At 37.7% G+C, this 27,559-nt stretch overlaps 1 protein-coding gene across 5 annotated transcripts in view; it reads right to left on the bottom strand.

Annotated features, from left to right (window-relative positions):
• The window catches only part of LOC143246978 (uncharacterized), a 136,852-nt gene that overhangs the window by 7,479 nt on the left and 101,814 nt on the right, over nt 1-27,559 (bottom strand). For 4 of the 5 annotated variants that reach the window (XM_076494252.1, XM_076494255.1, XM_076494256.1 and 1 more), the window contains 6 exons: nt 9,670-9,903; nt 7,896-8,007; nt 5,421-5,587; nt 3,562-4,876; nt 2,647-2,746; nt 767-879 (listed from right to left, as the gene is read on the bottom strand). In XM_076494252.1, coding sequence (XP_076350367.1) covers nt 767-879; nt 2,647-2,746; nt 3,562-4,876; nt 5,421-5,587; nt 7,896-8,007; nt 9,670-9,903 — 2,041 coding nt within the window. Of the gene's footprint in view, nt 1-766; nt 880-2,646; nt 2,747-3,561; nt 4,877-5,420; nt 5,588-7,895; nt 8,008-9,669; nt 9,904-12,857; nt 13,033-27,559 lie in introns of those variants that run through there. The other variant, XM_076494253.1, reaches the window with a different exon arrangement.

The following is a 27,559-nucleotide window of genomic DNA, read 5'->3' as shown; positions in this document are numbered from 1 at the left end:
AACAATTAAACCCAGTAGTTTATAAAGGAGTTATTACACAGAGACCAATTAAACCCAGTATTTTATAAAGGAATTATTACACAGAGTGCTTTTTAAAACAATAACTTTAAAACAAATTTTTGAAGAGGTTTCTTAATGTTTATGATAAGTTTATATCATAAAGAGAATAAATATAAATAATAAATATTATGGTTTCATAATATTTCATTGCTTCACAAATTCAAACAATTCTTTTTTGTGATCAAAGTGCTCAATCCTTTGTTCACAAAATTGGAGTTTTTAAAATGGATTTTCTGGTCCATATTGCTTCACATAAAGTTTGTTTTATAATCGTTAGTTGTTTGAGCAAAAAATCATTTAATTTTTCTACGATGGTCAAAAGCGATTGTGAGGTAGTGTTGTGCTCCTGACCAAAAACTTCAAGTCATTTGTTTATGACTTTGCATACCTCTAGTAAGAACAGTCTGTTAAATTAAGCATCATTTGTTATCAGTACAAATCAGTGCCCTTCTGTGTTGTTAGTGTTAATCATTAGTTTTGGTCGTGCCCTTCTGTGTTGTTAGTGTTCATTTTATGGCCTTACAAACTTAAGACCTGGAATTCAGTTCCATATGGTGGACATAGTTATCCACTTTATCAGCAAAAACAATTTTAAGTTACTGTAGAAACAAGTTAAATTTTTAAAAAGTGTGAATAAATGAAGGAACAGTATTAACAGAGCAAAAGGATTTCATAGCTTCAACATAAATAGTATTTCGGTACTTACCGCTTTGGTTCACCAGGTTTGTGTTTTGTGTTGAATCTTGACTTACTAATCCATGTGTTACATCAGAGACAGTTTGTGAAAGGCTCGATATACTTTCATTCTCTTCGACATGACTGAAACAAAGGAAATCAAGTTTTAACATATAATTTTCTGTTTATAAACAGCAATCTGATGCATGTCTTTAGTCTATGTGGTTCATATTAGTTATAATTCAGAGCAAGATTTAGTTAGACCACTTTACATGTGATCAGTTAAGTGTTCAATTGCATTTCGGATTAGGGTATCATTCGTGAAATGCTCGACTTCAACTACAGTGAACTGAGTCTTCTTATTTATAACAGTGCTTTTGTCTTTCTAGGGGTATTCTATTAATCTGATTACTGTGTTCAAAGATTATAATGGCTGAGAGATGGACCTACAACCCTTGCTCATAGTTGTATCCTTAAACTGATTCTCCCAATGAAATACAGTTTGTTTTTAACCTGTTGACTGCCAAGTATTTCAGTTGCTATGGCAACTCTGTACTAAGTTCAAAATACAACTCTAATGCTTCTTCATTTTGTAACTTTTTTCGTGACGCCATTTTGGATCGAAAGTGAAACAATTTGTAAGTAGGTCAAATGCATTTATGGTGCTGACATCTAGCGTTGAAATTAGATATTATTTAGAACGAATTAACTCGTCCGTGGCACTGAACAGGTTAATCATACAATATGACATACAACCCAGCATTATAAAACATTGAACACACATTTTAATTCACCTAGTCACACAGCACTCCTACTTTCAACAGGAGCACAGCCATAGGTACACGCAAGGTACACCAAATCAAGCACATGAGGTTTTAACCACCATTCATTCAACTTTGGAGAACTTCAAGAATGGAAAATATTAATAATTAATTATATTTCCTGTTTTGTTTTGATGGAATATTTAATTGATTAAATATATGGCCTTAATTACAAAGCAAACAAATAGTATCACACAGAGTAATTTGATTGCTGAACCCAGCTGCAAAATTAAACAGTCTCAAATCTTAAAAGCATCAACACTGTCACAGATGTTGTGAGGAAATCAGGTCGATTAACCTGTTCAGTGCCGTAGACGAGATAACTCGTCCAAGCCGATCGGTAACACAGTGCCACAGACGAGTAAATTCGTACTCAGTAATACGTAACTTCAACGCTAGATGTCAGCAGCAGTTTAATACAAAAATACAACTGAAAATTTCTCCACCAAGATCAAACTGGGAATAACCAAGTAAAGCTAAGTGTAAAAAAAGTTGAAGTGACATTGTGAGAGATAACTGGAAGTGTTTTGAATAGTTTTCGATGTCACAAAATATTGTACGAATGTCCTTTTATGTCCCTTTGTGAGTAGTCCATTGTTGAAAAGCCAATAATTTTCAATATGCAATTAAATTCAGTACCTAGGACATTTCGGGCCCTCAGCAGGAATCCCACATGGGCACAAGGTTCTTTCACTTACTAGCACTTAATTTCCAAATTTTCAAGAATGTTTGCAGTAATAATTATTACCTATGGGCCATGACCAACTGATGATTGGCCAGGATGAACCCCTAGGGGTTTCTTGGCTTAACCTCCTAGTGCTGATGGGTTCTAGTTGATTGTCTAGTTTGCATTAAATCTTGAGCCACTTCTGCTGTAGTTATGAACAGATTGTTTCTTTGTTCTTAAACAGCGTTATTCTAAATGTTCTAGAATAAATTTCTATACTTATCTAGAAATCTGAAAGCTTAGAAATTTCATTGGATATATTTGGGAAATGTAAGCCATGTTTAAGTTAGGTAATTCTAAGGTTATGTCATACTGTTGTCTGACCTTTTAGGTGGCCACATGTTAAACTTGTTATTCACCCACCCAGTTTTTTTTCTTTTCTTTACGCCGGGCTGTAAATCTCTGGAGTCTTTCTGTGTTGAGGAAGAATATTCTACACTTTTTTCCTCATCTGAACTTTTTTCTAGAAAGAGAAAACAAAGTAATTGTACTTCAGAAAACAGAATAAAACTATCAAACTCCTTAACTGAAAAGTTAAGAAAACATTAATTAAATAACATTTTCTAATAAATTAAAAACACACACACACAGACACACGTGTAGTTTTCATTAACTGTAATTATGAAAAAAAACATGTTGATGTTTGTTGACCAGTCATATTTTAAGTCCCTAGTGTTATTAACCATCAAACTTGTATAAATTTAGTAGTATTAAGCATATACATTTTATATGGTTGAAAAAAATATTCAAAATTTATAAACTTTTACTTGCTATTAATATATACAACATACTGTAGTGCATGAATATGGGGGGAAATGGTGATGTTATAGAATTTTATACATTTATCTATTCTGCCTCATCGAGTACTATTATTCTACATGCCATAATCAGGTAAAAAATACAGTTTCATAATGAAGAATTTAAAAAATGATTTGGTTTGATCTATTTTTGAATTTTTCACAAAGCTACACGAGGGCTATCTGTGCTAGCCGTCCCTAATTTCACAGTGTAAGACTAGAGGGAAGGCAGCTGGTCATCAATGCACACCACCAACTCGTGGACTACTCATTTACCAATGAATAGTGGGATTGACTGTAACATTATTATGCCCCCACAGCTAAAAGGGTGAACATGTTTGGTGCGACGGAGATTCGAACCCGTGAACCTCAGATTACGAGTTGAATGCCCTAACCACCAGGCCATGTCAAGTCTATAAACAATGAACCAAGTACTGATGAACAAAAGTAGCGAAGTGACTTGGTGAAACCTGTACTTACTGTGTATCTTTGGAGTTGTTTGCATTTTTCTTGTGACCTGAGATGTCAGATGCCTTACGTTTCTGAGTTGTCTGGTACAGCTGTTCCTCTTTGCTGTTCTTAGCTGCTGTTAACTCAGGTAAAAGTTCTTCAGTTTTACAGAAATCAGAATTAGTTACTTTGATGCTAGCTGAAATTGTTCCTTGACAATCATCCTCAGAACAGGATTCCTGTAACTGTGTCTCACTGACAGATACTAGTTTTGATAAAGAGCTACAGTTAATATCATCAGTAGTCCTTTTGCAGTTTAAGTTGGTACTTTTGTAACTCCTCTTAGAAGAAACCCTACTAGTACCTTTGGTTTTACAGTCTGTTTTGCAAGTCTTGTTTGATTGGCTTTCCCGATGTTCATTCTCACAGATTTCCTCAGCACCAATTCTGATCAGATCACTTTCTACGCTCTTCTGATCCTTTATCTCAGAGGAACTCATTTGTGTGGAGGTTTTATCTTCATTGCTGTGACCAGTGGTGGTGGTCTCCAAGTCTTCTTTCTCATTATCTTCACTCTGATTTGCACACACATCATCATTAGTAACGTGGCCACTAAAAACTGATGAGTCATTAACTGAAGACTTATTAATCTTGTCACTTCTAGGAGACGTAAGATTATCACTGTCATCTTTTTCCAAGGTACATTCATCAAGAAAAGGACTTTTCGGTTTATCCTGCCGATCGGATGAGTCAGTTACACTTCTGGTATTTTTGGCTTCCAGTTTTTCCCAGGTATCGTCTTTAACAGGAATACAGATCTGGGACTGATTTTCCCACTTACCAATGATGGAGTCAGTCAGGTAATCATGACCAGTGTTTCCAAATGGTCCACACAGAGCCATGTCAACAACGTGGTTTATAATTTTTTGTTGACTTGTCTGAAATGTTTTGGGTTGTCTTTTGCACAGGTTTAGAGGTTCCTCAACTAAAGCACTTGTACTGGAACAACTTGTTGTAGCTGGTGGGGACTGGATTTGATGACATGATGAATTCAAGTTTGGGTTTTTTGAAGGGGATTTTGATAATCTTTTCCTTGAAGCACTGAATGGCACTTGTGAGGAATCCTTGTCACTAAATGCCTGATCAATAATACGACTGGCAATGTCCATTTCCATCATTGGCATAGAGATGTATACCTGTCTGTTTTGAGGGGCTTCAGGCCTATCAGTACTGTTTGATGGACCACAAGATTGGACAGATTCATTTCTACTAAATGTTTCCCTATTATAGGGGTAAGGTAGTTTTGTTGATATGCTGAGATGACCAGGTGGAGCTGATACGTGTCCCTTCATATAGAAAATATAAAATAAGTAGAAATATTCACATAGAACAATAAAATCCATATACTCTTAGCCTACTTAAGTGTGAAACAATAATGGGTTTTTGATGACATTACTGCTGGTTTCATCTGTATGGTAAACAGTGTATCTAAATATGCACATTTGAGTTTCAGTCCTTGCACCATAGACTTACAAAAAATTAATTTGATTAATTTATGATTTATCTACTATAGTGTTCCACATTTTTTTTAACAACTTAAGTTAGAGTTCCAAGATGGAATACCACTAGATATCAATGTGTTTATCTTTTATCACCATGTCATAAAGTTCATCAAGATATCATCAAGTGCAAATGACAGTTTCCAGTATTTAATTATTATTTTAAAATTTCTCTACATTAAAATACTGTACACTTGATGATACACTTGCACATTTTATATGAAATTCACAAGTACATGTGTAAAAGTGCAACCAGTTTGTTCTCTGTTAAGGATGTCTTTACATATTATAGAAAATGATTATTTAATAGCCATAAAGTTTGAAACTTCACCTCAGACAATTCAAGTAATCCGGAACATGTACTTTCTGGGTTTGGTTCGACTGCAGGTTTGAAAGTTCCATTCTGCACGTACCTCTTCTTTGGAGGTTTAGACACAGCGATGTGGCCATTGAGAGAAGAGGGAGTCGGAATCTCGGGAGTTACTGGTGATGATGTTCCTAAAGGTTCATTAGAAAAACATGTTCATAATTCCTTAATTAAGAACATTTCACAAAGTGGGCACAGGTACACATATATAGTTATTTAATATTTTATTTATGTCTTGGTCGTCAGTCTACTGGGACCTTCAGTGAGTTTCTTAGATGGATCCTGTATGCATGTGGAGGGGGGGATAAAAGAAGGGGCTTGATCCTAGGTCATCTTGTTAGAAAGGACAATGCATTCCCCACGTGAATGGGGATCTCCTTTGAATGGTTTCAGGAGAGGTATCCAGGCTTTGTTTATTACTGTACTGTGTGTGGTGTGTGTGTTTCTTATAACAAAGCCACATAGGGCTATCTGCTCAGCCCACCGAGGGGAATCGAACCCCTGATTTTAGCGTTGTAAATCCGGAGACATACCGCTGTACTACCAGGGGGCTATTACTGTACTGTACTGTACTGTACTTAACGTGTTATTAGTCACGTGGATATAGAAGGATTCTTTTCATCTTTCCTTTCTTGCTACATTATTTTGATATCGTTGTACATGTTTCTTGTAATCAGTACAAGTTGTTAAGATGTAACAGAAAGGCCTTGTTATTAAAAAACCTTAGCAAAATTGGACGAGCATTCCAAAATAACGTTTTGATAAGGAAAGCGTAAGTTTCGAACTACAAAAAAAAAATTGCACAGTAACCAGTTTATTCAGAAAGGTGAACTCCAGTCTCTCTTTAAAAAAAAAAAAGTGTTTCATTCTAGACGTTCTAAAACTTCCACTAAGAGCTTGGCAAGGTACTCAGACAAGTCTAGTGATATTACTACTACGTGGAAAGGTCACAGAACATGTTCTAAAAGCTACATACCTGTTTTACCTGGCCCTAATTTTCGCTGCATAAGCTTGAAAGAAAGCAATTAATTAACAGCACCCGCTTTCAACTCTTGGGCTACTCCGATTGTTTAGTAGAATTTGACCATCATTCTTGTAATGCCTCCAAATACAGATCACAAGGGGACTCAAACCATCAATCTAGATCTTCCGATTCCTGCTGAGGTACATTTAATCACTGATTACACAGAGAATAACGAATAATTTGAAATTTATAATTAAGCTATGCAGCCGTGGAGGCGTTATAATGTTACGGTCAATCCCACTATTCGTTGGTAAAAGAGTAGCCCAAGAGTTGGCGGTGGGTGGTGATGACTAGCTGCCTTCCCTCTAGTCTTACACTACCAAATTAGGGACGGCTAGCGCAGATAGCCCTCGAGTAGCTTTGTGCGAAATTCAAAAACAAACAAAAAAAACAATCCACCGAGCCCGGCATGGCCAGGTGGTTAAGGCATTGGACTCGTAATTTGAGGGTCGCGGGTTTGAATCCCGGTCGCACCAAACATGTTCTCCCTTGTATTTGTGGGGGCGTTATAATGTGACGGTCAATTTCACTGTTCGTTAGTAAAATAGTATCCCAAGAGTCGGCGATAGGTGGTGATGACTAACTGCCTTCCCTGTAGTTTTACACTGCAAAATTAGGGACGGCTAGCGCAGATAGCCCTCGAGTAGCTTTGCGTGAAATTAAAAAAAACAGACAAATAACCAATGAAATGTGTTTTGAGGAGAAATTTAATATTAATAAAAATTTCTTTAGTATAGATAATTAGAAGTAACACAAGTTATAGATTAAAAAAAACAAAACATTATTTCTGGAAGAGTTTATTGTGTGAATTAGTGTGTTGTTATTGAATAACTTTTCATTAGCGTATATTTCTCATGACTAGTATTGATGAGACCGACTATTTGGGAAATTGATCAGAAATTTTCCCTTCTGTTGACATTGTAATGCGAAATGTTAGAACGTTATAATTTAGCAAAAATAGAAAAAAAAAATATTTTTGTAAAAATATTGCGTGCCCTTCATTTTAACAATTTTCTCTTTACAAAATAACGTTATCGAAATTTACTTGATTTTATGTTTTAAGTAGTTTTCCAATGTCTCGATAGATGGCGAACCAGTTCACTAATAATCTTCTTTAGAAAGCAAACCTTTTTGTTAGCTGGTTGACAAAGAATTTCAACGATATGTTTAAGAAGAGATAGTGGGGCGACTTTTCATCCACTGATGTAGTTTAACCAGACACTAAAACATATTTAAAACAACAACGTTTCAAAGTACTTCAGTAATTTCGTTTTTGTCCCATCTGAATTGGATCTCAACTAGACATGCGCTTTATCAACTAAGCTTGGTGTATTTTTTCACCACCAGGTGAAAATCGGCATCATACTAGTACTTTAACACTGGTTATTTATTTAAAAAAAAAAAAATCAAATTACCTGTGTTATGGTCATCCTGACATAATTCAAGTTTTAGCGTGCTTTTAGTTGAAGTTTTGGAACTTGTGCTTTGAGCGACACCTGGCTGCTCACTCCTGAGTGTCTCTTCGTACTAGTATAAGAAAATAAAAATCAACAGACTTGCGGTGTATAAAACTCACGAGGATACAGTATAGAGAAAAACATCGTTTTTTTAATTTACACTGCGTGGTGTGATTACTTGCCCATGGGTTCTACCTTCGATTTTTCTCTCCACATTTTTATTTGCAATAGCAGGTCTGTATTTTAGCGTTTATCAAGATAGCTGAGATTTCTCTTTGATATTTTTATGTGTTTAGAAAAGAACATAAAAGAAGCAACTGAAAATAACGTTCTTAAAAGGAAGTGCCCAATGTGCATGATTTGGCCTAAAGGGAGATATCGCCCACGAAGATCATTCAGCCGAAAAGCTGGTTATTTTTTTTGTTCGGGCATTTTGGTTGTTTTAAGTCTTAAGAGTTCCACGGCTTCGGTAAGTTCTTTTCAAGACACCGAATATCTGTAATTTTCATTAGACTTTTCCAATTTAGTTCACTTAAATCTCACTAGAGCTTTCTTTGATAATTACTGGCCAGAAAGAAAAATGTATCGTGTAGTACAAAAACAAAACAAAAAATCCTCTTTATAGTTCTATTATAATTATTGAAGACAATAAAAATTACTGCCTTTCTTGTCTGGAATAGAGAATAATTATACGTGGCCTTTTTAACTCCATGACTCGAAGTACGTGTCTATTTCAGAGTTAACCTCGCTAAATCACACCAGGATAGTTTAAAATATACATGTACACTTGGCTACATCCGACAAGATAGTAAACCCTAGTTTTCGGTTTGAAACAGTTATTTTTATTTGGCAAGTAGAGAGTGAAATGCATATTGTGTGAAAGTATTATGACAAAAATGTAAAAGTTCGTGATATTAAAATTCAGATTTACTTCAATATACGGTAGTGTCGTATTTATTTATTTGATAAGTATGTCTTTATATAAAATGTCTTTTTTATATAAAATAATTGTGCGAAGCACACTTTTTCTTTGTGTTCACGTTTAGAGATATACTCTTTGCTACATTTTTAACCAGAACGACATCTTAGGCTAAACGGCCTGGTCAGAGATACAGGGTTCGAGTAAGCTTCTATCTTTCAAATTGGAACGATCAAAGAGCAGTATCAGCTGCCTACACGGCTCAACATAAGCGAACTGCGAGATTGGTTGTCATTAATATAATCTTTATACAGCTGAAAATCTGGAGCGTGTTTTGTGGTTATCTCGACTCAAACCTTGGACCTTCCGCTCTAAAACGCAACAGGCTAACCACTAAGGCACGCCTAATGCCCTGACTCAAAATGCGTGTCGCGTGTACACGTTTGTAAACCAAACTTTATGCAACGTTTACACGCATTTATTAATGTTTTACTGAAATCTACATAAGTAGAAAAGAACTTTTTCTTTGAAGTTGGGAAACGTTTAACTCGGTTGTTATGTTCAAATAACATTTTGTAATTCAACAATGAGGAAAAACCTTTTAAACTTCAAAAATATTTTGTCACTCAACAATATAAGAAAACAAACGCTTTTACACTGGTGAGTTTTGTATCTATGTTTCTAGTCACTATATGGAATAATTGCTTCTGGTTTAATACCAACAGCCACTGATAAAACAAAAATAAATGAACACTAAGTTTTCTTGTGTTATTGCAAATAATCATTGAATATAGAGTGGTTGTTTATACACACTTGTTTTGCTAGTTCTGTGTAGGAGTCTCTCTCTCCTGGTTCTAATTGTGTCCACCAGTCTTGCAACACCATCGTCAAATTACCATTCTCTAAGTGTGGAAATCGTTTTCGCACGTTTTCAAAATTTCTGTGGCAGAAAATGACAAATCCATTAGTGGTCCAGTGTAGTCCACGTTTCACACATTCTTCTTTCTTCTGTGTTTGTTTGTGGCTTTCTGTGTCTTCTAGTTCCGTCTGGCGAAAAGAAAATTACTTAACAAAACAGGAAAAACATTTATGTAACAAATGCCATCCAAAAATAGGGTTAACAAAACGTAGCAAACGTTTACGTAACGGATCCCATTAAAATTCCATAGCAAATACCATCCAAAAATAGAGATACAATTATCGTTATAACTAAAATAACTTTAAGTGTGCGATAGCGTATTTTTCTTTCATCGAATATTTCACACACTGTCAGCACAAGACTTTTAAAAATCTTTTCCCATTTATTATTTAAGTAATTACATATAATTATCAGTTATTACAAGAATAATGGTACTATATTTATTTAAGACAAAGTGTAGTAATATGTACGACCTTCTTAATACCTGTAAACTAGAAGGTCCACATTTATCAGACTTTGTGGTTTGTTGTTGATTGTTTTCAGATTCATAATGGGCTGGCTGTCTGCGCTCTGTCCTCGGGGAAGCGAACCCTTGATTTTAATTTTGTAAACCCTTAAAGATGCCGCTGACCCATCAGGAGACTTTATCAACCCTACTCCACCCCATTAGAACAGCGGAAGTAGTGTAGGTTCACGACGCTAAAAGTTGGGTTCAGATATCAGTTGTGTAATTAAGCCTTAAACTTAATACTGTTGTCTCTCCATACTTATGGGGACGCTTCGAACACTAGCTAAGAAAAAAATTATGTATATAAAAATTTTATATATAAATTGTAACCCTCTTACATCATTGGAAGATTTGTTAATCGAATGCTAGCGTCATCTGTACTTAACCATAAGTACTACAGTCTGTCATTTATATCTTATCTAAATAACGGAACTTAAGCCTAAGACATCAGCACTCAATAAGGTAGATGTAGAATTCTTGAAATGTTATACCGTATGTTAGTTGTTTTTTTTATGGCTCATTGATTCATCTAATTACTAATTTAAGTTCCTCCTTTTTATGTTATCACGTGACTCCCTTGCTGGTTTACCAATTTTTATGAATGATAGTACAGTTAGCTAAAGAGTAATATAGTAATTATAATTAATAACACAACATTATTTACCTTAATTGTTTTTTCCCCTGACATTCTCATTCGCGAAATACATAAGTTAATAATTACAATTTATTCCCTGAATCTGGTTCATAAAATTTGATGATAAATGTAACACATATTTTGTCTCGTGTGTACAGCTGATTTGATGACCCCCGGTATTGAGCAAAAATTCTAATCGCAGACATCGCAATCTAAGTCTACTTGTTTTAGGCCTAACATTTGTTAAGCCTTTTTTAAGCACAGCCTATATTCGATTAAGAGAAATTATAAATTAACACTGCAACTTTTGTACGTTTCTAGATTTAGTTTAGTTAAGGCAAAACTTTCCCATACCTAATACTCTCTGTAGAACTTATAATGTTATTCTATGACCTAACGATAAACCATTTTAAAACCTTTAAGCTTCTAATACGTTGTTGTACAAAACGTCTACTAAACTGTATTTATACCCATTGAACTGTGCGCACACGCGCATTTTCAGGACAAACAAAAACTTTGTATTGTCGCAATCAATTTTCAATTGTTTTCACTGATAGGTTCTTAGAAATAGTAGAACCAAACATTTGTAACTATAAAGTAAACCCCATTCGAGCCACCGAAATATTGGAGAGAACTCCGTCACTTTAAATGAAAATGTGTATTATTGATTAGGAGATAATTATATAAAAATAACTGTGCCGTCTGTTGTCTGTCCATGTAACTACTTCGCATGGTTTAGATGGATCTCTCCAAAATTAATTTGGAAGCTCATTGGTTTTATGCGGAGATAAATGCAAATTTTCAGTTTTGCATTTGGCAGTTTTTATGGCCGTTTTCACGTTTTTTATCATAACTCCGCCCCCTGTCGGTGATTTTCACTAAATTTAACATGAAGCTTTGTTAAAGCAATGCGGAGATGCGTACAGATTTTTCATTTTGTATTCTGCAGTTTTATGGGTGGTTTTCGTTAATAATTATGTATATGAAAAGCAACTTTTGATGTCCTAAGATAACCTTTCATTAATCACGAATTTATAACATAACTTCCGTATAATTCAATGTTTCACCAGATTAACTGGGTCTCGCTTTGCAACTGATGAAACGCTATAGCCATACAAAGAGTACTCAATTTATTCAATAATAACCATTACTTACCAACCTTTACCTTTACCAACCAGGTAATAACAGAAAAGACTTATCGTTTTCTTTGTGGTTTTTTTGTTTCTAATAAAATTTTGCTAGTTTGTTTGTTTTTTGAATTTCGCACAAAGCTACTCAAGAGCTATATGCGCTAGCCGTCCCTAATTTAGCAGTGTAAGACTAGAGGGAAGACAGCTAGTCATCACCACCCACCGCCAACTGCTGGGCTACTCTTTTTACCAACGAATAGTGGGATTGACTGTCACATTAGAACGCCCCCACGGGTAAGAGGGCGAGCATGTTTGGCGCGAGGGGGATGCGAACCCGCGACCCTCAGATTACGAATCGCACGCCTTAACACGCTTGGCCATGCCGGGCCAAAATTTCGCTACATTGAAAGTGTGTGAAGTTAAGCCTACAACTGGTAGGAAGCATTTTTAGCGCTTCTCTCCCGCTGGTTTGAATAAACAAAACTGAAATTTTTTCGAACATAGTTCATACAGTAAAACTGAAATTCAAACTGTTTTTAAAATATAGTTGGATAAAGTATTCAAAACAGAACAAAAAAAACAACAACATACAAATGTGAAACTTTTTTTTAAATCTTTACCAAAATAATTTTGCTATGGAATATAAATCCAGTCCAACACCAGGTAAAAAAGGATAATGTCTTGGAATATTAAAAATGGGTACACTCCATACATAGCAAGAAACAGTTAACCAAAACAGAAATAAAGGAGCAGCCCCCTGGTTTTCTTTTAAGTACTTAGAGAAAAGTCGTATCATAAACGCGAACATACTTGCATAGCCAGACTTCCGTGGTAGGTAACCGCTCAACTGCGTAAACAAGGTTCAACGTCCTTTCGTCTGCGCATGTCTTATCCATTGAGCTGGGAGATTACAATGGCTTTGTTTGATATTTCAGAGGCGTTGTAGAGTCTCAAGACACGTTTTCAGCCATTTGTTTTTTAAATTTTTATTATTCAAGGTACGAGTTACCTTAATAAAGGGAGATCGAAAATATCACATAATTTTCAGTTTTGGCAGAAATGTCCAAACTTTCTGGTTATCACTTCTTTTGTTATTTATGAAACTAGTTTAATGTCAAATGTTTTAACGTCCGCGTTAAAGTACGAAACTAGAAGAAAATTAATTTTGTATGTTGTACAATTTATATTATCCGTTAGCCTCGTTTCACGAGATGTCGCTGCGCGATACACACTCGTAAAACAGGATACATCAGCAATATGTGCCAGTGCACGCGCTGTGAAGACGAGAAATCCATTCAAAATTATTTATTACGTTGTCATAAAAGTACATTTTAATCCGTTACCACGAGAGATGTATCACAGAACATACACGTTATGAGATATCTGTATTAATGATATTTTTTTACTAAACTCGTTCAATGGGTATCAAAGAAACTCAAATGTGTTTATTTGGCCTTATTTAGGGTTAAGTGTCAAAAACACTGCTAACAGCAGATGTACGTAGCTCGCGTGACCTAGGACAGAGTGATCATAGAAACGTTTTGCAGTCTGTTACTCATAGTTAAGAGTATTTATTAATATTGTAAAACATTTTTAGCAGCATTTTAGTAGAAATATCACATTGTTATAATTGTAGAACCCACGCAACGCATGGCGTAGCTACTTATTATCCACGTAATAATTTTTAACGAAGCTTTTTGTAATAATAATTATTATTTTATTGTGACTTATCAACATTTTTATGTACAATTTACGACTTTCGTGGGTTTTAAACGTAAATATGACCACCAGGTGCGTCAGTTCACCAAAGGGTTGGTTGGGAGTGGGGGGAGCTGTGTAAAAATGGCTGACTTTTTGATGACGTAATTTGTGTATAAGTGCTGATCCAGCCTCACTACAAATGTCTCGCAGAAACTGCGGTTTCAATTTCCCTAGCCCGGCATGGCCAAGCGTGTTAAGGCGTTCGACTCGTAATCCCAGGGTCGCGGGTTCGAATCCTGGTCACACCAAACATGCTCGCCCTTTTAAGCCGTGGGGGCGTTATAATGTGACGGTCAATCCGACTATTCGTTGGAAAAGAGTAGCCCAAGAGTTGGCGGTGGGTGGTGATGACTAGCTACCTTCTCTCTAGTCTTACACTGCTAAATTAGGGACGGCTAGCACAGATAGCCCTCGAGTAGCTTTGTGCGAAATTCAAAACAAACAGATAAACAGAAACATGTCCACAGCAGAGAAAAGAAAGACCAAGGCTTGTTGACGCGACTCTGATAAGAAGGAATAAAGCAGCATTGGACAATGTAATCCAATAAATGTCTCATGGTTGGGCGACAGTTTATTTGTTGTTGTTTTTTTGCGATAATTGGGGGTAAATAATTCACAGTCCACAGCCCATCATGGCAACCACTAGGCTACGTGTAGCCTAACGTCATAATGATAATACAGCTAGGCGGTTAAAACCAACTGGACATGTATCGATATAGAAATATTTGTTCGTTTTATCTTCGTCATAAAATGGTCTGGTGGTTAAGGCACTCGACTGGCAACCTGAGGGTTGCGAATTCGAGATTCCGTCACTGTTTCAGCCAAGGAGGACATTATTAAGTGACAGTCAGTCACTTCCACACTAATAAAAGAGTGGCCCAATAGTTGGCGGTTGGTGGTGATGACTTGCTTGCTGTCTTTCCTCTAGTCTTTCACTGTAAGTAAAGACGATTAGCGCAGATTACATTCCAAATTCAAAACCAATCAGTCAGCGCCTAGTGGTAAATCCCTAGGTCTAATCTATGTTCCAAATTGACGTGTGTTGAACGTGTAAATAGAATTCCGGCAAATTATGTAAAGAGTCTAATGGTACAGAACAGTAGAGCCTCGACAAACAACATAGTTATAATCTGTAACATATAACTACAGCCAGTAATTGAATATGACCGCCCAGCATGTATTGACATAGCACCAAAAGACATTATTAAGTTTAAGGGCTTACAAAATACATTACTCACCACATCGCACAAAATACTGAAAATTATCTCAATGACATTTGTTTGTTTTTGAATTTCGCGCAAAGCTACACGAGAGCTATTTCGTTACTAATTGTTAACAAAATGTTTGATACACAAAGTCATACATAAACGGTTTTCAATTTTTTTGTAGGTTAGGTGCTATATTCAGAACTGAGTGGCGTATTTAGAATGTTTCACTACTCCAGTAAAAAATATATATTTTTCTCAGCCTTCTTACTAGTGATATCGTGGCTTAGCTTATTAAACTAAGTGTGATTTTTAGACTAGAACATTGGTGGTGACACGCAGCGCTGTAAGAAACTAAAGATGAGTTATATGGTAATGGAAAAGGTCATTTTCAGTTCAGAATACATCGGTCATCGGACAAAGAGAAAACTGAAGACCAGGGTTACCACTGGTGACAATATTTAGTACATGGTGAATCGGAGCGACTGGGGGGGGGGACGTAGCTGTGAACACGTTTTTCCATTGCCGTGAAGTTCATTCAAAGGACTCACTCTCGAAACGTTTATCGATGCCCATATTTCAACAGGATAACAGGAAATCCATGTTTATTTTTATTAACAGAAACAAGCGTCCCTCCTGTTCCCTCTTAGGTTCAAGCACTGGTTGCTAAACGTATTGTGAAAACTTTAAAATAATCTTCGTGTCCTTGTTTGAAGTGTTTCAAGAAAAGAGGCTTACTTTTATCAGCTAGAATATACAGATGTTTTGGGAAAACAACGCCACCTGGGAATTGGTCATTTAGCACGCTACAGTTTCAGTCGTTTAGTGTTTTCTTTATATAAATGGAAGAACCTCTTCTTAGAAAAATGGCTCTGCTCTTTCCTACCGACGTGGCTAAGAGGTGGCCTTCACATTTAAAGCCACTCGACCATCTGATTTTCTATTATAGTTTTATTATCTAGACAGTCTTTAGAAACTCTGTCCATATATTAAAAAAAAAAGTCTCTAAATGGCAAGTAGGCATTTAGTTTCCACTTTGAAATTTTGACAGATGTTCTCCTACGATAAAAGATGTTATTTTCGTAACGGTTTGAGTGATTTACCTTTCCAAACATCTACCACACTTCTTCCTTTTGTTATATACACGAAGCTGAACGTTGATTTCATTGTTTGTAGACAGTCAAATATTTTTAAAACGGGAAACTTTTATTTCAAACCTATTTATACACCTACATGCGATTTGTGCGTGTTAGGTCTTGAAATAGAACAGACGATAAGAAACAGCCATCCACATCAATTCTTCTGGATATTATTAAACGGCCCGGCATGGCCAGGTGATTAAGGCACTCGACCCGTAATCCGAGGGTTGCGGGTTCAAATCTCCTTCGTACCAAACATGCTGGCCCTTTCAGCCGTGTGGACGTTATGGTGTTACGGTCAATCCCACTATTCGTTGGTAAAAGAGTATCCCAAGAGTTGGCGGTGGGTGGTGGTGACTAGCTGCCTTCCCTCTAGTCTTACACTGCTAAATTAGAGACGGCTAGCGCAGATAGCCCTCGTGTAGCTTTGCGCGAAATTCAAAAGAAACAAATATGTTATTAAAACTATAATTATTTCTCTGGTTGGATCCGCCATTTTGTTTATAAGGGATAATAATAATTTTTATCTTTCTTGGTTTGTATAAAAAAAGAAGACAAAAGATGTCAGCACCAACGAAATAAAGAAAATAACTTTAAAACGCAGAAATCTGTAATTTAAAATATCCATATTTCTGTATATGTTGGATTTACAGAGAGAGATATAACATTCCAAACCTGACTTTTGTTCTGTGACGTTTATAGTGATCGGGAAACAGTGTAACATCACGTTGATCGTGGATTTTTTTAAATACGTTGGTATTCTTCAACGGTGTTGTAAGTACTAATCTATAAGATCACGAGGTACGGTGTTGTAAGTACTAACCTATAAGATCACGAGGTACGGTGTTGTAAGTACTAACCTATAAGATTACGAGGTCCTTTATTCACGTACATCAATGTTAGTGTAGTGAATACTTAAGAAGTATTTTCAGCTGTCATAATAACCATTCATATGGTTGGTCATCTATATCACTACATGGCCAAAAGTATGTGGGCACCCGACCATCACACTCATATGTGTTTGTTGAGCACCTCATTTCAAAACCATGGGTAGTAATGTGGAGTTGGTCCCCCCCTTTGCTGCTATAACAGTCTCCACTCTTTTAGGAATGCTTTTTAATAGATTTTGGAGCATGGCTGCGAGGATTCGCTCCTGTTCAGCCAAAAGAGCATTAATGAGGTCGGGCGAGAAGACCTGACTCGTAATTGCCGTTCCAATTCATCCCAAAGGTGTTCGATGGGGTTGAGGTCAGAGCTCTGTTCAAGCCAGTCAAGTTCTTCCACACCAACCTCGGCAAACCATGTCTTTATGGACCTCGCTTTGTGCAAGGGAGCATTGTCATACTGAAACACAAAAGAGCCTTCCCCAAACTGTTGCCACAAAGTTGGAAGCACGCAACTCTCAAGAATGACATTGTATGTTGAAGCATTAAGATTTCCCTTCACTGTAACTAAAGAGCCTTGCCCAAACCATGAAGAACAGCCCCAGACCATTATTCCTCCTCCACAAAACTTTACAGTTGGCACTATGCATTCAGGCAGGTGACGCTCTCCTGGCATCCGCCAAACTCAGATTCGTCTGTCAGACTGCTAGATAGTGAAGCGTGATTCATCACTCCAGAGAACGAGTTTCCACTGCTCCAGAGTCCAATGGCAGTGTGCTTTACACCACTCCAGCTAATGCTTGGCATTGCACATGGTAATATTAGGCTTGTGTGCAGCTGCTCGGCTATGGAAACCCATTTCATGAAGCTCCTGACGAACAGTTCTTGTGCTGACGTGGCTTCCAGAGGCAGTTTGGAACTCAGTAGTGAGTGTTGCAACTGTGGACAGACGATTTTAGGCGCTACGCGCTTCAGCACTCGGCGGTCCCGTTCTGTGAGTATGTGTGGCCTACCGCTTCGTGGCTGAGCTGTTGTTGCTCCTAGACGTTTCCACTTCCCAGTAACAGCACATACAGTTAACCAGGGCAGCTCTAGCAGGACAGAAATTTGACGAACTGACATGTTAAAAAGTTGGTATCCTACGACAGTGCCATGTTGAAAGTCACTGAGCTTTTCAGTACAAACCATTCTACTGCCAGTGTTTGTCTATAGAGATTACATGGCTGTATAGTTGAGTTTATGTACCTGTTAGCAGTGGGTGTGGCTGAAATAGCCAAACCCACTAATGAGAAGGGGGTGTCCCCATACGTTTGGCCATGTAGTGTATATTTCTAGTTCTGTATCAGTTAATAACAATGACAATTAATGACAAGCTTTATATCCTAAAATGTTACTGAGTACAGTAATGATTTCGATATGTAATGAAAATTGAAATTTCGGCGTTTCTTGGTTTGTTTTAAATTTCGCGCAAAGCTTCTCTAGGGCTGTCTGCGCTAGCCGTCCCTAATTTTGCAGTGTAAGACTACAGGGAAGGCAGCTAGTCATTACCACCCACCGCCAACTCTTGGGCTACTCTTTTACCAACGAATAGTGGGATTGACCGTCACATTATAACGCCCCCCACGGCTGAAAGGGCAAGTATGTTTGATGCGACGGGGATTCGAACCCGCAACTCTCAGATTACGAGTCGAACGCCTTAACCCACCTGGTCTCGGCGTTTCTTCTAACGTTTTAAATATAGCATAATCCCGAACTTTGGGCCAATAACAAACATTCTCTTTAGGTGATGGACTGCTACGGTTTAAGGAGATGAATATCCTTTCTGTGGTTTCAGTATAAAGGGTACAGGAACAGTTATATCCGTGTAACAGAATCTTAGTAGAAAACCTATTTTACATTAATATTCAAGGCTACCTCCCATAATCCCTAGTTTTCAACCACTGACCAGATGGAAGGAGTCCAACCATCAGCAGCCTTACACTCGCAGTTCTTGCTAAGGAATTGAATATTATTCTTATAACGCATCCACAAGTTAAAAAGTGTGGATAATATTTACTGTTTCGTATATATTTAAACCCGGATCAACAGGTTCGAAATTCAAAGCTCTTTTATAAAGGTGACCAAGCATGTCTGTTTGTGTGTGTGTGTTTTCTTATAGCAAAGCCACATTGGGCTATCTGCTGAGCCCACCGAAGGGAATCGAACCCATGATTTTAGCGTTGTAAATCCGTAGACATACCGCTGTACTAGCGGGGGTCGGTGACCAAGCATCCTTTAGGATAATATCAAAAATGTTGTTAGGATATCATTAGTACTAGTCATTTCTGTACAAGTGTTTTTGGTGTTTACTGTAGTCTTTAAGCTTTATTAAAGTGACCAATTTTACAGTTTTAGAAATATTGCACTTCATATAAATTTTGCAGTTAATAAAACGTTATTACAATAATAGATAATTAAAGTGAAAATTAGTTTATAAACATTTAAGTATGTGTTTCCATATTTACACCTGTTTCTGAACAGTTGAGTAATCGTTTCCATTTGGACAGTGTTAACGTTCTGAAGGAGCCAGCCATCCTGGCTTCAACTTTCTGTTTCGTATCAGCACAATAACTTACTTCAATTTGTTTCATATCAACACTATATCTTCAATATTCCGTTTCATAACACCCCTATTTTCTTTTTCATACCTACACTATAACTTACTTCAACATTTCGTTTCATACGAACATAACAACTTCTTTACATGTAAAACCATACCATAACATGCACGTACGAAGTGTGCGGATATATAAATGGCATAACAACAACCAAAGTGACAAAATTAGTATGCACACACTTGATGAGGGACAGTGCCCCTTCTCCATGATTACCCCTCACCCTACCCCCTTGTGTACACCTCTAATATTTTCTTTGCGACACGTGGGTTAAAGTGTCTGGTCAGAGATCACAAAGTTAATCGGGAAGAGAAGTCGCAAAATTAGTACTACTGACCAGAAGTCAGACAGTCAGCATAACACCTGCATCTAGTCGGGACTTGCTTTTAACTCAACATCGGTATTTGACATTCATAGCTACAATGCTTTCGACATTCGAAAATGGGGAGCGTGTTTGGTACGCAGCCCGGGACTCTAACTCTTTAGCTCATTCCAAAAAACTTTAAAAAATAACATAATTAAGGCCACTTTATGGCATACAACGTATTCACATAAATATATGCGTTTGTAATGGATTGAATTTAAAAGATATTCCTTCTGGTTCGATCAAAAAACTATCGCCCATCTGTGGACTTACTACAAACCGGATTTTGATACCCGTGGTGAGCAGCGTACAGATAGCCCATTGTGTAGATAGCTACACAATTCAAATTTCTTAATTCAAAAAAACAAAACAAACGTTCATTTTTGGATTCTACTTATATTTTAGCGAGTATGTGTGTGTGTGTTTTTCTTATAGCAAAGCCACATCAGACTATCTGCTAAGCCCACCGAGGGGAATCGAACCCCTGATTTTAGCGTTGTAAATCTGTAGACTTACCGCTGTCACAGCGGGGGACAGGAAGGCTCGGTATAGAAACCGAAACGTTGTCCTCTTTCGTTTGAACGACCAGTTGCGGTCCATTAAAGTTGTCACATTTACTTCGTCTTTTCTGCCAAAAGTTCCATTGAAACAAGGGCATGGATTTTAAGAAACTTTGGATTCTGATGGTTGTTCCCTATCCCACCCACTCCTAAGTGCAGTGAGGAATTTATCAGTCTTTCTGTTGTAGTTTCAGTGATAATTTTCCCTCATAATTAACATTTCTCAATTCCTGTCTTTAATTTGTTTGAGGCCCCGGCATGGCCTGGTATAAAAGCACTTGACTCGTAATCCGAGGAACGCGGGTTCGAATCTTCGTCGCACCAAACATGCTTGCATTGCCTTTTACGCCGTGGGGACGTTATAAGGTGACAGTCGATCCGAAGGCGGTGGGAGGTGATGACTAGCTAGCTAGCTTCCTTCTAGTCTTTCACTGTTAAATTATAGCTAGTGTAAAAGAATCCTCCTATAGCTTTGCGCGAAATTAAAAACAAACAATTCTTTAGTTATAACAGACTCTCCACATACTTGGAGGAAGCAACAACCTTACCAGAAGAACAAAATGGATTCAGAAAATTCAGACAAACTACAGACAATTTAGTTAGATTAATAGAAGCAACATTTGATAATTTTAATAAACGATAATGCACTGTCGTTTGCTTTCTTGATATTGAGAAGATTTTCAACACTGTGTGGCATAACGGTCTCCGGTTCCTAATGCTTGTTTGTTTGTTTTTGAATTTCGCACAAAGCTACTCGAGGGCTATCTGTGCTAGCCGTCCCTAATTTAGCAGTGTAAGACAAGAAGGAAGGCAGCTAGTCATCACCACCCACCGCCAATTCTTGGTCTACTCTTTTACCAACGAATAGTGGAATTGACCATCACATTATAACGCCCCCACGGCTGAAAAGGCGAGCATGTTTGGCGCGACGAGGATGCGAACCCGCGACCCTCAGATTACGAGTCGCACGCCTTAACACGCTTGGCCATGCCAGGCCATGGTTCCTAATGCAAGAAATAGAACTACCATGGAAAACTATTCTCGAACCTTGTGGAAAACAGAATACCTAGAGTTAATGTTGAAGGGACATTCTCTGAGAGTTTCACTCCAGAAGCTGGTGTCCCTCAAGTAGGGGTAGTTAGCCCTATCCTATTCATCATGTACGTGAATAACATGCCTCTAAAAGATCCAAATAATGGATACTCATCACAGTTTGCAGACGATGTAGCAATCAGGAAAAGTGCACCAACACCAGGAGTAGCAGCCACAAACATACAACCACAATTAAACAGAATAAGTGAATATTGTCAAAAATATAGAATCAAAACAAACACAACTAGTAGTATTCATTAAGTTAACTAAACATAAAAAAGCACAACCACAGATCTATATGAATGGAGCACTACTTCAGACTGCTACATCTGCAAAAACTTTTAGGACTAACATTAGATTCAAAACTAACATGGGTAATAAACCACATAAGTAATATTAGAACAAAAAAATTGGCGAAGAACAAACTATGCTAGGAGTCTAACTGGCCAAAAAAAAACCAGTGGAGGTACGACAGACAACATCTTAAAAATACATAAAAACATGCATTAGACTTGTCATGTTTGATGCGACCGGGATGCGAACCCGCGACCCTGAGATTACGAGTCGCACGCCTTAATACGCACCCCAGTAAATATAAAGGCCACCTATAAGCTAGACTAGACGCTAGCTTAGGGCTCAATTACTAAACATTGAAACGGTTTTTTATGTGAATGTTTTATAGTTGATACCTAACAAATGAAAATGCAAATAATTATGAAACTGTAAAGAGAAATGATTTATTTGCACCAAGTGTATGTGTAGATAGTACATGGACATTTCCCTGGTAGGGGCCTGGGTAAGTGCGGGTTACTCTGGCTCTCCTGTACAATGTATAAATAAATACACTTGAAAGATGCAGAAACAAATATTAAGGAAGGAGGAAGCGGTCGACGAAACCTGACCCTCCTGGTTTATAAACATCAATACCTATGATAGAGAGCGATCACTTGTGTAATTTCATAATTATTTTATACAGCCTAAAGCATCGTCAGTTTTTAGGGTACCTAAATGACGAAACAATATCGTTACATGAGTAAAGTCGTCTCAAATAATATATTTAATTGACTATGCATCTCTCTGGGGGTGTTTGTAGTTCTAATCTATTTCGGGAATTTGTTTTGATCAAAAGCTAATGACAATTTCTGTTAAAATATATCTAATTGCTAGTGTAAGTTTCTGATGTACCTGGACTGTCGATAGTTAACAAAATACTTAATTTTTTTTTTTTTTGTATAAAAGACGAAAAGAAAACTTTAAAATATAGCCAGTTAACGTTTCAACTTTAACCTTTCACTTCATTAATCATCCGACTTTAAGTTATATTCATCAAACGTCATCAGTGTTTACAATAGATTACAACTACAGAGTCCTCTCGTGGGGAAAGTTAACGAAACTTAAATTGTAAGTAGAATTTTGAAAATCTGCGAAATTTGTTCAGAGGTATTATTTCCTCGAAAAGAGTCAGCCCAGAGGGGTCACTTGTTATAAGTACTTTCGCCATCACATTGTTCTACATTGTCTGTCAGTCAGTCAATAGATAATAAAATAACGTCGTATAATGAAAGCTTAACGTGAATCACGAGAAGAATTATGCACTGTACAGGCAGGCTACAACACAGCAAATCACATGAACTTGAAAAGCAAAAAATAAAAATGTTACTCTTGCTTTTGAAACACGAAACTCTCGAGAAACGTGTGGCACTACACCCAGTATTACAACAGGACTTGCGAGTGAAAATAAGGGTGAAGTACATAATACGATAACCATGGTACTTCTGCCATGTCCAGTACCAAAGATGGTTTTATTAGAGTATCTCTTAAAGCTCGTCAAAAAAAACACACCAAAAAACAACAGATTAAACAAATTAGAAAAATTCATGAAAAGTTCTAAGTAATTATACGACCAGTGCAGCTAACAACGCCAGATTCACAAAGCGCGTATTAACAATGACATGTTTAAAAGAGGGGGCGCTAAACTGACAAAAGTATTGCTTATTTGAAATAACATAAGACAATGTAATCACGTGCTGTAGTGTCACGTGCTCTTTCGGGTTCACTAACCTGTCTGTCTAATAACATAATTTATAAAGCTTTTTGATCTAAAACTTACGACACACTGTAAATAATTAGATGGAAAAGGCAAGAGAAATGTATTATTATTAACACATGTTTCCAGATCTATGCTATAAGAATGCATATATATAGATACGATGTGATTAACGGGCCATATCAAAAAAGAAGTAATACGTTAACTGACTGGCGAATAACGCTATACGTGCCACCCATTTGTCAGAGCAAACTCAGCCAGGTACACGTATTGATTAACGCCATCTAGAGCCTGAAAATAAATAGAAGGTTCTTTAAGATAGAACATTAACTGTTATTTGCTAGATAATCAAATAAACTACCCCACAGGTTGCGCAATGATACGTTTATTTGTGCAGCTTTTGGTTTATAGTAATTACAGCCATTTTTGGTGCAACCCCATGGCTAGGAGGTAAGGGCACTCGGCACCTAATCTGATGGTTAGGGGTTCAAATCCCCGTCAAATCAAACATGCTGCCCTTTCAGCCATGGGGGCGTTATAAAGTGATGGTCAATCTCACTATTCGTTGGTAAAAGAGTAGACCAAGAGTTGGCGATGAGGGGTGATGACACTAGCTGTTTTCCCTCTAGTCTCACACTGCTAAATTAGGGACGGCTAGCGCAGATAGCCCTCGTGTAGCCTTGCGCTAAATTAAAAAAACAAACAAAAAAGCTGCAGGCTAGAGAAATGATATTAAATATTAAATAAGTAGTACTCTGGACGTTCTGGTAAGTTATTACTTTGAAGTAATCCTAAGAAAATTAAAATATTTGGTCACGATCTGTATGGTCAATATCTGAAGGGATCCGACTTTTTATTCTTTTTTTCTGAAGTGTCTTTTCATGTGAGTTATAAGTCGTGTGTAGAAAACACATGCATTTTCATCGGTCGACAAATAATGATCTTTAAAACAAACACTTCACAAACCAATATTTTTTACACCTTCTACGAAAGTTGTTTGTTTGTTTTTTTAATTAAGCACAAAGCTACGCAATGGGCTATCTGTACTTTCCTCATCACGGGTATCGAAACCCGGTTTTTAGCGTTTTAAGTCCGCAGACATACCACTGAGCCACTGGGGGGCTGATTGTTTGGATTTAAACACAAAGCTACACAATGGGCTATTTGTGCTCTGCCCACCACGGGTATCGAAACCCGGATTTTAGCGTTGTAAGTCCGCAGACATACCGCTGAGCCACTGGGGGGTTCCATGAAAGATGTTTGTTGATTGGATCCGAGTTTGTGCGCAAAGCTACACAAAGAGCTACTAATGCTTAATATATCCTTATTTAGAAATGATGGACTAAAGCAGCGGTTCTCAAACATTTTATCTCGCGGACCCCAAGTTTTCTCACCCCAACCAAAATAAAAAAAAAAGGTTGAAAAAGGAAGTTTTAATTCTTGTAGTGTTGTTCATTACAGATAATTTTTCCAGAAATACGTTCCGCCTACCGTTTGAGAACCATTGGATACAAAGGAAATCAGCTGATATTACACCACGCACCCACGAGTCATCCTTGGGGTATAAGATAAAAGAATTATCCCTTTCATGCCATTATATTATGTGACATCACTCTTATTTTGCACCATCTTCCCTGGAATGTATAGTCCCAACGCGCTCTACACTTGGTCACACCCACACCCGGCTTTCTACAATATAATTAATTAACGTTGAACAAATATATATGTGGGTTTTCCTATAACAAAGCCACATCAGACTATATGCTGAGCCCACCGAGGAGAATCGAACCCATGATTTTAGCGTTGTAAATTCGTAAACTTATCGCTGTACTAGCGGGGGGGGGCTAATAAATATATAGTAGCGTACACGAGGGCTATCTGCTCTAGTCATCCTTAATTTAGCAGTATAAGACTAGAGAGAACCCAGCTAGTCATCACCACCCACCCCTAACTCTTGGGCTACTCTTTTACCAACGAATAGTGGGATTGACCGTCACATTATAACGCCCCCACGGCTGGGAGGGCGAGCATATTTGGCGCGACGCGGATGTGAACCCGCGATCCTCAGATTACGAGTCGCACGCCTTAACGCGCTTGGCCATGCAGGGCTTCTGTGATAAAAAGCAGCGCAAAGAATATATATTATTAAATAATTATTAACTTCCTTTAATAGAATAAAAATGGACGTTAATTTACACAAGAGGTTTTATTCTCAAACAAGGCCGTTTAGAAAACAGTCATTGCAATATGAATTTACGTTAAAATAATTATAACTGTTTAATAAACTTAACTGACATCTTGCCCTCCAGTGGCTCAGCGGCATGTCTGCGGACTTAAAACGCTAAAAACCAGGTTTCGATATCTGTGGTGGGCAGACCACAGATAGCCCATTGTGTAGCTTTGTGCTTAATTCAAAACAACAACAACAACTGACATCTATGAATGCGCTTTTGTGCCTCTTGTCTATTCCAAATATTTACAAAATAATATTTTGTTATTTTGAACTTCGCACAAAGCAACTCGAGGGCTATCTGTGCTAGCCGTCCCTAATTTAGCAGTGTAAGACTAGAGGGAAGGCAGCTAGTCATCACCACTCACCGCCATCTCTTTGGCTACTCTTTTACCAACGAATAGTGGAATTGATCGTCACATTATAACGCCCCCACGCCTGAAAGGGCGAGCATATTTGGTGCGACCGGGATTCGAACCCGCGACCCTCAGATTGCGAGTTGAGTGCATTAACCACCTGGCCATGCCGGGCCACTAACAGTTGTTCAGTTCTTTACTTTTCCGTACCAAACGACCAGGTCAGTATTCCTATAGGGTTCCGGAAAAGCCTTCTAATGACCAGAGGGATAGCAGCCAGCCAGCACTACTACCCGCTGCTAACAAGGGCTTTGACCGACTCTTTGAGTGAAAAAAAGATTTATAATCCTTTTCGGTTCCAAGGCACTCACGCCTTAAAGTGCGAAGCGTTCTCAGCGGCATGACGTCTCGAGTCTCGAAACACTCGATCCGGAATCTAACACCGTAATCACTGGGCTACGTCTAGACCCTTAAAATCTGCTGCATCACAAAGGTCCTGCATGGCCATGTGGGTTAAGGCATTGGACTCGTAATCTGACGGTCGCGGGTTCGAATCCCGGTCGCACCAAACATGCTCGCCCTTTCAGTCGTGAGGGCGTTATAATGTCACAGTCAACCCACTATTCGTTGGTAAAAGAGTAGCCCAAGAGTTGGCGGTGGGTGGTGACGACTAGCTGCCTTCCCTCTAGTCTTACACTGCTAAATTAGGGACGACTCGCGCATATGGCCCTCGTGTAGCTTTGCGCGAACTTCCCAAACAAACAAACTGCATTACAATAATATAAAAAAATCGAAAAAATAATCTCTTTTTATATTCAAAACTTGGCATTTATAAACTTAAAGACCCTTACTTAAATTATTTAACAAAATTAGTAGTATCTCAAGACGGGAAAGTAAAGAACGAACTGGAAACTAACACATATTTCTCTCCACTTATCGGAAAGCTGCAGGTCCATATTATCGCTGATTTACTGGGAGTTGACCTCTCTACAGAATTAAAAAAAATAAAGATTTTTTTAAAGCATAAATCTGCACGATGGGCGGCCACGTGCGCTGTCCTCACCGCAGGGGTAAAAACCTGAATTTTTATGTTAAGTCCTCAGGCTTACCGCGAGCCAGTGGAGGGGCAGGAAGTAATAAATAAATTTCACAACAAGGACTAAAAAATGACCGAGTTGACTGTATGTTATTGAAAAGCATGCCGAACATTTCGACCATAT

This window comes from Tachypleus tridentatus, chromosome 3, assembly GCF_004210375.1.
Source record: "Tachypleus tridentatus isolate NWPU-2018 chromosome 3, ASM421037v1, whole genome shotgun sequence".
NCBI lineage: Eukaryota > Metazoa > Arthropoda > Merostomata > Xiphosura > Limulidae > Tachypleus > Tachypleus tridentatus.
The sequence above is the reverse complement of the archived record's forward strand: the minus strand, read 5'-3'. Positions and strand labels throughout refer to the sequence as shown.